We start from the raw sequence: 11,173 nt of genomic DNA on the forward strand, positions 1-11,173 counted from the left end.
ACAATATTTTTGGCAGTGATGTAATCAAAAATAATGATTTTTCTTCAATTAGTGTAATTTAAGTTATTAATAATTGTTTTATTTTGTTTTAAGATACTAAAATGTCAACCATGTCAAGTGAATTATTTTAGCTGCATCTCAAAGGAAGGAAACAGAGGCACTCTTGGCTTTGTAAACGCAAAACACTAAACAAGGTCAGTGTCAGACTCATGTTGATTAGAACAAACTTATTAAGCCCTGGGTACATGATCTCAAGTTTCCTCCTGCAACAAATCTTTCCTTACTTCTATATGACACCATGTGGCTGAGAGGGAACTATGAAGGGTCTTTGGCTCTGTGCTGGATAAGCTTCTCCCCTTAAATATTGAGCAAATTGACTCCTAGTGCATGCTGGGAAAGCCCTCAATCCATACTGACCCCAAAGGAGATTAGAGTAAAAGAAATAAACAATTGTTCTCTTTGCTGTAAACTTGTTGCATTTGCCCATTGAATATTTATCAAGCGCAAATGAAAACGTTGCATTTCATTATTAGTTATGCTTCTTAATGAACAGACTTACAAAAGTAGCAAATATAACTTACAATTTTGAGTGTAAGTTTACAGCAGATTCTTATCTTTTTAGCTAACCTACAGAGCACTGAGCAATTGCAAGAAAAACGGCCAAAGAAATTGTTCTGCAGTGAAGTTTGTAGGTGTAAAATGACAAAATCTGAAAAATGTTTCAAGGCTACAACTTTGTTTGCAATAGATGATAAGAACAGTGAAATCTAAAGTTAAGATTTCTTCACCTGTTTTGCTTGCAGTTGTTCTGCGTCACCCTCGTCTGAAGGATGGACTGGTCGATAAACACACTGCCTCTGCCTGAGTATGTTGAGCTTGGTGTCCATTCACTGAGTGGCCTTCTGTGGACTCTGCTGTTCCTATTTCTGTGGCACTGCTATCGAATTGGCTCTGACCTGCCAATCCCTGGCCATGCCGGAAAGTTAAAGTCGAGCTCAAGGCGCTCCATGATCTCCCGGAGTGGCGTGTGTATGGGAACAAAGTGCAGCGCCCGGTCTAAGTTGTCCAGAAGCGACCAGATTGCACCTTTCATTTCCATGGAAACAGCGAAGGATGAGGAGCAGGGACAGGGCTACCTCACGCCAGTGCTGAGTCATGCCTTGTTCCCTGCCCAGGCATCTGCAGAAGCCAAGAAGCTGTACGCAGCACTGCAAGAGTACGCCAAGCGTTACAGCTGGGTGGGCATGGGCCGCATTCACAAAGGCCTTCGTGAGCAGGTAAGAGACTCAGAGCTTACTGCTGAGAGTTAGGAGACATTCACAAAATTTTGCTCAATGTTTTAGTGATATGGCTTAAAGAATTAAAGAAACATGGCAAAAAAAACAAAACAAAAATAACTGGTAACTTTGTCATTTCTCCAAATTCAGGTCAGGCTCAACGATCTCTCCACCATACAAAAGCCACATCTCTTCTTCCTGCCGGATGTCCCAAGTGTTCCTTTCTTCCCGCGCGATGCTCACCGGCATGACATCGAGGTGTTGGAAGCTAATTATCCTGCCATCTTGGCTGAGTTCCAGGCTGTTTACCAGAGAGGCACAGACTCGAAGTCAGGCTGGACCTGCCTGGGGCCAAAGGTACAAGACAAGAAACATAAGCACAGAATGCAGCAGTCTGAGGAAAATGCTTACTGAAAATGTCCACAAATGAGGGATATTTTTTATTTATTTATTTAAAAGTTCACCCTAAAAAGGTGACTGGAATAAATATGTAGAAAAATTTAATGAGACATACCGTGAGTTGTAAGTGTATTAATATATCTGGATTATTAGGCACTTTATGAGATAGGCAAACATAAAACACTGAATGATTGTGAAGTGAAAGGAGCATATTGGATGGTTTAAAATGAGTCTTTACATATACATGTAAACAATATTATTTAGAACCTTTTACCTTGAAAGAAGGAGAGACAAGAAATCCCAAGATCACTAGAGTTTCTTTAAATAACAATAAAGCTAGATATAAGGAAAGTATCCACCAGGACAGTGACTCTGAACAAGCAGTCAGATTTAAATTAACATTACAGTCAAGTATTAAAGTGGGTCAATCAAAGAAAATGTATGCTAACACTTGGACATCGATTTTCAGTTTTGCTCCCCACTCAATCTGAGTCGGCTCAAACAATTTTTCAATTCTCCAAAAACACGTAGAGCTGTGAAGACCAAGAAAGAAGGCCTTTATAAATTATACACTCAATGGAGAATACACGGATTCCTGACAAACAGTTCAGATTTAATTTGTAAAATATCTAGAAGTGTGTCGGGTTAAGTCAGGACTGAGACTTAAACATGGAATATGTTTTCTTTTTCAGAGCCAGGCCGTGTTTCCCTTGTACAGCGCCGGGGTCTGTGTGGCAGGGAACTGCCGCTCCTGTCCCTCCACGTATCGCACACTTCTCTCTCTGCGTACTTTCATAAACAGCAACTCGCTGGGATCTGCAGGATTTTGGCTGCTGGGCCCCGGAGCGATACTGGGGAGCTCCTACGGACCGACAAACACTCGCCTTCGCTGTCACCTTGGTATGTCAACGATATGTATTTTTTTTTTAAGTAAAAAAAAAAAAAAAAAACATTCAGTAGTCATGAAATAATTTTGTTTTTTTCCTTCCACAATGTTAGGATTCACTTCTTATGCACTGCTGTTCTATTGTTCTGGGTTTCTCGATTGAGTTCCTCCTTCAAGTCTAATTCTAAGTCTAATAATTTCATGAACTTCACATGCACTTTGTTACAAAACCAATCATCTCATGTGAGCACAACAAAACGAGACAACTGTACTCAATGTTACATAAATGGTTAGAAATGCATTAGCAAGAGGTTGAGGTTAATTTCTGTGTTGTGCATCTTGTACTTTGGCCCATCTGACAATAATCCTCTCAGTTTTAAAACCAGATGGGACATTTCTGTGTACTGTCATATCGGAAGCTGAACCACGACAAAACCCACTTCCACAGGTTTGCAGACGCCCCCTTCGTGTGAGCTGGTGGTGGGAGGGGAGCCTCAGTGTTGGTCAGAGGGGCACTGCCTCCTTCTTGATGATTCCTTCCTTCACACCATCTCTCACAAGGGTAGGAAATCCTCACGCATCAAAAGCAAAATCCGTTTAGTTCAAAAATACATCTCCACCCATAAGCTGGTGTCTACGTGTCTTCTTCAAAGGTCCTCCAGAATCTGGACCCAGGGTCATTCTGAGTGTGGACCTGTGGCATCCAAACGTGGCTGCAGCAGAGAGACAAGCTTTGGACTACATGTTCACCCCTGACCTCTGAGTTTTGCTCCTGCACTTCACCGTGAGCACTGTGCAGGGATGCCTTAACTTACCCCCCTCGCCCCCGTCCGGGTTCACGCGTCTCATTCCAGTCAGAGAATCACTGTGTGAATCCTCCCTTAAGAATTAGACAAGCCATCGGCCACACATTCAAGCAGCGTTGGATGTTTGGCCTCTCATTTGTAGTCATTACAACAGTTTTACTGTTGTGCTACCTGCATGGCATTTTGACATGAAAATGCAAGCAGACAACACCTGGAAGCACAAACAGCAGCGCAGGGGTCAACTGATGTAAATTTTAACATCTTAAATGTGTTTACTATGCTAATACATGCATGCAAAGCCGGAGACTTGTTATTGTTACTGGCCTTATCTGAGCTGTTGTTGCATGTGCATGGGGTTTTTAGAAACTATCTTGAAACGGTGTGTGTGACTACTGGTGATTCAACCAAAAAACTGTGAATACTTCAGTAAGAATTTAAATGTATTTTCTCTCCTGAGATATTTCCACTCAAAATGTCACCAAATATACTGTGTTGTTTTCTTTCTTTCCTTGATAACACTAAGCTGTTTGTATGCTGGAATGTTTTTGGTCACAAAGTTATTATTATATTTTTGATTTCTTTATAAATTCTCTTTGCTAGTTTGTTTGTTGTTACATATTTTATGTACAGTAAAAGATACAAAAAAAAAACTGAGTATAAATGAGAGTTGTTGTCAAAGTAAATCTTAATTTTATCTGAATTTAAATGTGATAAAAATGAAGATAAAACACAATTAAAATCTCATGTTTACTCTCCCTTTAAATCAGATTACAGTTTTCATACTTAATGTCAGCCAGGATACTTATTTCACTTTCTATTTTCTAAATTACGGATGATTGTTCTTGGACACGTTTTCATTACTTACTTTGAAGTTGAAGTTTGAAGTTTACATATACTAAGATTGTTAAGCATTTAAACAACATGGAAAACTGTAATGGAGACACACTTGCAGACATATTTTAAGGTAAAAACTCAAACACACTATTTTCTTGTGTAGCATCACAAAACATCTACAGACATTAGATGTTTTTTGTGATGCTACAGAGAAAAATACATTTGTCTCCCTCAAATATATTTTGAGGGAAACAAAAATAATGTTTTGTGTAAAAATGGGGGTACTGACTTCAGAACAAAGGTGAAACTCTTTGTGAACAGGCTTCCTGAAGCGGGCAACAGCGTTATAATCAAACAAGCATGGCCCGACTCAGAGAGGAAGAAGACGCTGCTCGAAATCCAACTGAAAAAGCCAGATGACAGTTTTCAAATGCAACCAGAGACAAAGACCTTCATCTTTTGATACGTCTTCTGAAAAAATCTATTTTCTGGATATGACACAGTCATTGTGTTTGGATGAAAGAGGGCGAAGCTTGCAACCTCTGTAATAGTAGTACAGTTTCCAAAAATGAATGTTTTATCAAACTAGTGAATTGCTGACTCTGAAGTTACGGTGTGTGTGTCTATGTGTGTGTGTGTGCATGTCTGTCTTGTGTCTCTTTATGTTGGCCGAGTGACTGCCTGCTGACCTGTGCAAAGTCTGTCTTGTCCACTGATCAGTGGAAACAGGAATGAAGGAATCATGACCCATGAGCCTAGACAGGATTAGGACATGCAAGGATTAAAAACAGAAACAAGATTAACTCTTTGACAGACCAAAGGAATTGGTAATAATAACTTCATGCATACTAAAGACTTTTTAAGTATTTCATTGCAGTTTTTTTATGTTTAAAATGAAATCTCAAGTATCATCCCAATGATATGTCAGCGAAATCTACTCATCCATTTGAAACATATATTTTAATCACAAACACCACATTGAACATTCCTGTCTCCTCAATGCTTCAGTCATTCTTTCTTTCTTTCCTTTTTCGTACGCAGTAAATGAGAATTAGTGTGGTGATTTTATCTTATCTGCCATCTGTTCCTCTGAGGGTCCCATGTTGAGGATTACAGGGCTGGAAATAATCCCACCCCAGAGAGACAGATTAGTCCCGAGATTGTTGACATGTGGTCGTATGTATGTTGCTTCATGATCTATAACTCATTTGTCTCTGTTCTATGCAGGGTGAGAGAGGTACGAAGTAAAGTTTGGAAAAACTTTACAATTTAAATTAATTGAAAAACAATCTTACAGCTTGTTGCTGAGTGAGAGACTCGCTGACAGCTAAATGGAGATTGTAGGACAGAAAATATCGCCTTTTCTGCCAGATTTCATGCAGAGATGTTGAGAGGCTGCTAGCGGCATGCATGCATCTTTAAATCTAACTATCTGTTTGTTAGAGCTGATTCCCACTATTAAATAGTTCCTCTGTTATGCAATAGCATTAGTTAAAATCTGCAGAATGAGTAAAGTGGTTGGGAAGAAAAAAAAATCCACTGTACTCACCATCAGTCTGTCGTTTAAGCATAATATCAGGCCAGTCACACTTGTTCAGCTTGGATTAATGTGGTGGGTGTAAGCTTGCTTTTTATTTATTTTAATGCTTGACAGGAAATGTACATGTAAGTGTTAGTGGATACAAAGCACACAGTAATCAGTTGTGTGTCTTCACTGTCACGCAACTGTGAATACCTAAATATCACAATCGGATTTTCTATTCTTCTGCAAAAACAGAAATATATAGACATGTTTTTTTTATTCGCGGTATTACATCCTTGTTGGAGTGTCTTTGTATTTTATGTGATGTTTTGATTGTGGTTCATGCTCTAGATATATTTTTTTATATGAAAATGGCTGTAAAATGAAGCGTTGAGTGGATTGAAAGACTGAAAACGGCCTTCAGTACCACACCAGTAAAACCTTTTCTCCAAAACAGGATATCTAGACAGTTGTGATAGAAAAAAAAAACTACTTTACTATCGAATTAAAAAAATGTTTAGTTGAATTACTACAAGATATACTCTCAATAAATGCTACTAATTTAACATCTAATAAAGAAGACTGTTGAAAAAATATTTTTAAAACATAAGATAACACAATCAATGTCAGCAATTTTTGAATTAAACTTACATTTACTTCTATCAGTGGAAATACTGTAAAAGCTGAAAGTAAAATTTTTCATAAATGAATAACTAGAAGAAAAAAAGCACCTATTTGGATTTCCTAGCTTGAAATACCGTGAAAATCTTTGTAAATGGAAAGTTTCTGGGTAAAAAGTAGACAGGAGGCTGTTTGCTGCTCAGACTGTCCTGCAGGGGTCACCACTGAGCCAAAGAAGTGCAGGCCTAATTCAACGCTGAGGAGGCAGAGAGAGCTTTTGTCTTTGGGAGGCTCATTCCCATTAAACCAGCTGCAGTTCCCTGCAGATACAATCAATAAAGTGGAAGAAGCTGCAGCCCATCAGGACAGAAGTGCTTCTGTCGACCACAATTGTTTTCAGCTGCTGCTGCACAAGACAGAAACACTGACAGCTAAGATTTCCCTGATTGTTCAGGGCTGTTTAACAAGGGTTCAGGGTTCAATCCAAAGTCTTTACCGCTACTGTTAAAGCATTATTTTCTTTATTTTTTTTTTCTTGGACAGTTAAACAACTTTTTTTTAAACAAGTGACACAAATTAGTAATTCAATGAAAGAGTTCTGGAGAACAAAAGGTAAAAATATGTAACAAATGTAACAGAAAACTGTGAAATTACACAACAAAAAAGTTTATTTCTTATTTTCTTAAATCAAGAACTACTCCTGAAAATTCCTGCCCATCACTTTTTGTAGTAAATTAAATGAACATAATATTAATGTAACTAGAAATTTTGATTATTTACAAAAAAAGAAGAGTTTGTCAGATTAAAAAAATATTAAAACAACATGGATCCTCTTCTGTCTTCATTTTGTTGTCCTCACTTCTTTGACATCATTTTCACAAACTCTGGAGAAAAAATGAACAGCAGATTGTTCAGCTAATTCATTCAAACAGCGAGCAGGTGCCACACAACAACTTCTTTAATGAGGAACTTGAGCATTAGGAGAGATTAAGATTATAATTTATACTGTAAAACAACAAATACACCACCAGCAACAAGGAAGCTAATTATTCAAACTTTGTCGCTCTTCAAAATGGACAAAAAACTCAACAAAAAGAAAACAGAAAAACTGAACTGAACTCAGTTCACCTCAATCAAAACATATCAAATCAAATCAAATCAAATCAAGAAATTTTAATCTCAGAGTATTAAGTCAAGGGCTCTTTATTTAACTGAACTCACGTCAACTCATCAAATCAAAAAAGGTCAAGTCAACACAACTCAATTCAGTTCAGCTAAACTTGAGCTCAAGTCGCTTAATTTCACCAAAAGTTAATTAAAACTCAAATCATGTCGGATCAAATCAGATTTAAAAAAATCAAGTGAACTTCAGTTAAATTAATTCATCTTCACAGACCTCAAATCAGTTCAGTTAGATTGATATAGATTTCATTCAACAAAACACATTTCACTATAGCAATAATTGATAAAGTTATTTTGCACCATGATTCAATGGACAAACAGCATCACTCTAACTAACTAATCCAAACCCATTTTCAAAACACTGCAGCCAGATTAAGCAAATCAGAAATGACCAGAGGCCAGTTTGGGGGAAATAAAAGTTTTCTAGCAGCAGGAAGCCAGCAGATTACAACGTATTATTAGAAAGAAGTTAATTATAATCCTCTTTTATGTAACATTGCCGCATTCTGAACCACATTAATTATGCAATTTCACAAAGCAATCCTCCAACTTAACATCTGAGTACAGATGGCTACGTAATCCCGATATTTCACTGCGATTATGTTTTCTTCTTTCTTACCCTCAAAGTCAACTTTTCCATCTCCATTGTCGTCGACTTCTTTGACCACCTCTCCTATTTCTTTCTCACTCGTCTGCTCGCCCAACAGCTTTATCATAGCGAATTTCAGCTCTTCGGAGGTGATGGACCCGTCCCCATCTATGTCAAACTACACAAAAAGAACAGATTTTATGCATTTTTAATAAGTACATTTAATAAGTGGGGTTCCATATTGCACATAGATATAGATAAAATGTAGTATATGTTGAGCTCACCTCTCTGAAAGCATCCCTGAGTTCTTTCAACCCGATCATCCCGGCGGTTTCATCCAGAAGCTTGGGGGTCATCAGTTCCACAAAATCCTCAAAGTCCACCCGTCCCCCCACTGCGCCAACAAGGCAGCAAAATGACAAAAACATTCGGCTTATTTTACATCACAGTGAGCTACTGTGATTGACGTTATCATTTAAACCGAATAGGTACAGGATGTATTTAAAAGATCCTAAAGCAGATCCTGCAAACAAAGTTTAGCCTTTCAATTGTCAAAACTGTGAATTTATAAATATTTTCTTGAGTATTTCAGTAAAAATTTAAAACGATGCAATGATTGTTAGTCTATAATAGTGATCCTATTAGAAAAATGGCTTTAGCTTTTGTTTTTCTAAGCATTATCTGCACATAAGGGAAAGTAACATCAATGGAACATCTTCTATTTGACCTGGGATTAACCTATATTGTTTTAATGACTTTAATACACAGTTTACTCACAGTTCATGTTAATGTTTTGGCTCAGTTCAATCAGCTCCATCTCAGTCGGCATGTAGCCCATGGTTCTCATCAGGTTCCCCAAGTCTTTGCAGGTGATAAAACCATCCTTATCTTTATCAAACTCTATAAAAGCTTCACGTAGCTCTATAGATCACACAAACACAGAAAGCGGAGAATTGTCAAAACTTAAAAGCTTCATTAACTCAGTGGTTGGAGCTGAAAACACCGTCTTGACTTTACCTTCGAGCTCGTCCCGAGTGAGATTTCTTGTCTGTGAAACAACAAAAAATTTGTTTCAAAGACAAACATTTACCTCAGATTAACTTATACATACAGTTACACTATAAGGTTATATTTTGTTCAATGCTGCACATTGTGTCCATTTGCAAAATATATAAGCTTCATATATGAAACATATATTATTGAAAATGTATACATGATCAGAAATATATGCTAACAAGAAAATAATAATCTATCAATAAAACTAAAATATATCCATTTCATATTTTATCTTCTGGTAGTTTCATGAAAAATGGAAGGTTTTAATCAGGTTTTTGTATTTGTTCAGCTGAGAGATTCTTAACTTTGGTCAAAATCTGGACATCAGTGACGATTGCAAAACCCAATGAAATGGTTTTAAGTAAATTCAGTGTTTGAGCAGAAAGAGGTTTAGTACTCATAACTCCCCATAACTTGCAGAAAGTTTGCGCTTCTCAAACCGCGGTGCAGTTATTTGACCTTTGTACAGTAAATCAAAGGTCACAAAAAAGCTGCAATAACAAAGACGTGAACACAAAGATTAGCCATCGATTGAATTTGAATTTGCTGAAATCATTTGGACTGATCAAGATGCTAAACCAAGAAGCATATGCTGCACCCTTTACTGTTAAATCATCAAACTCTCCTGACTTACTTGTCTCCTCTTTGCTCCTCCTCTGAGAAAGATGCAGGGCTGCTTAATGCTCATGATGAGATGCTGAGTCTAAATCCTCTTCTAGCAGCTGTGGCTCAGTAGAAAAATTAAAGAAACAAAATTTCCTGCCTTACATTCCACCAGCCCGTATCTTCAGGTGTCGTTGCTGAGGACGAGGATCTCTTTATGAATGAATCCAGCAGCGGTGAACTCGGCAGCGATGTGTGGTGACGTCTCGTGTGGATTATCTTTTCAGCTTTTGTCCGGAGAGACAGCACAGGCTTAATGGGGACCATAGCTTCACATGGTCAGTGGCCAGTGGTTGGAGGCTGGCGTTTTTCTGCAGCACTCATTGGACGAGAGGAAATGGCTACTTTAAATTGCCTTGCCAGCCATGCACAAGGGCTATTCAGTCGTGTTTTTGGACGGTGCGAGAAAGCCAGATTATGACGAAATATCAACTAAGACAATCATATTCATTTAATTTAATTATCTGTGCAGGACCTTGATAAAAACTAACAATGCACAATTTTTTAATCCAGCCATTACACAAAAAATAAAAAAATTCTCCACTTAATAGTAACTTTATTTTAGTGAAAATTATAGAGTAATTTAAATGTCTAATTTCTTACTAGTAGACATTTCTCTGGTAAATAATTCTATAGTAGGTGTAGCAGAGTAATAAAAACAGACAAATAAATGATCTGAAATGCACAATAATTGCAAAAAGACAGATGATTAAACAAATGGATCAAAGTTTAGCAATCTAAATGTTGGGATCAAAAGTGTAAAATGTGGCAGAGAGATTCAACAAATCACTAATGCCAATTATTTTATCAGCTGCTATAGTAATGTTATTTGACTGAAAAATAGTCCTGATTTAATTAAATACTGTGCAACAGAAAGAACTGGGACAGAAATGTCCCAACATCCATCCATTAATCTGATACATCCTCGCCTCTCGACTCTCTCTGCACAGTGATCAAACTGCTTGTTTCCTAAAAACTTCATGCCTTTTAGGCCTTTTTCTACTACGAAGCAGAAAAACTCTCAAGGGAGCTCAGAACTCTGTCTACTGATGTTTACAGTCAGATATTTTGGTCCTGTCAACAGGAGGACAACAAGTTTTTGGATACTTACAGCTATAAAGTCAACTTCTTGTTGTCTTTATAGATATTTTATTTTATCTTTTAGAATAAAATATTCATATTTTATTTTATTTTTTTAAGTCAATGGGCTTAGGACAAAGGTCAATTAATCATCAATGGAGCAAAATCATTTAACATGACAAACAAACCGTGTCATCCTTCCTGTTTGTTTGTGTGATGCCGCTTTTTCAAAGATACCATTTATGTTCCTCTTTTTGT

The 11,173-nt window shown here is 37.4% G+C and overlaps 2 protein-coding genes across 2 annotated transcripts; one reads left to right on the forward strand and one right to left on the reverse strand.

Annotated features, from left to right (window-relative positions):
• The first annotated feature begins 830 nt into the window (after positions 1-830).
• asphd1 (aspartate beta-hydroxylase domain containing 1) lies at positions 831-3,383 on the forward strand. The gene is made up of 5 exons (XM_015009155.2): positions 831-1,277; positions 1,428-1,634; positions 2,369-2,576; positions 3,011-3,124; positions 3,216-3,383. The coding sequence occupies exons 1-5, from the start codon at positions 831-833 to the stop codon at positions 3,323-3,325; spliced, it is 1,086 nt and encodes a 361-aa protein (XP_014864641.2). The 3' UTR covers positions 3,326-3,383.
• A 3,244-nt stretch (positions 3,384-6,627) lies between these two features.
• On the reverse strand, positions 6,628-10,143 carry cabp5b (calcium binding protein 5b). The gene is made up of 6 exons (XM_015009157.2): positions 9,807-10,143; positions 9,134-9,164; positions 8,894-9,037; positions 8,401-8,510; positions 8,147-8,294; positions 6,628-7,229 (listed from the first exon to the last, which is right to left on the reverse strand). The coding sequence occupies exons 1-6, from the start codon at positions 9,858-9,860 to the stop codon at positions 7,201-7,203; spliced, it is 516 nt and encodes a 171-aa protein (XP_014864643.1). The 5' UTR covers positions 9,861-10,143; the 3' UTR covers positions 6,628-7,200.
• Positions 10,144-11,173: the final 1,030 nt, after the last annotated feature.

The sequence above is a fragment of the Poecilia mexicana genome, unplaced genomic scaffold (assembly GCF_051168715.1).
Source record: "Poecilia mexicana isolate PSO_F unplaced genomic scaffold, ASM5116871v1 scaffold_8, whole genome shotgun sequence".
In the NCBI taxonomy this organism is placed as follows: Eukaryota; Metazoa; Chordata; class Actinopteri; order Cyprinodontiformes; family Poeciliidae; genus Poecilia; species Poecilia mexicana.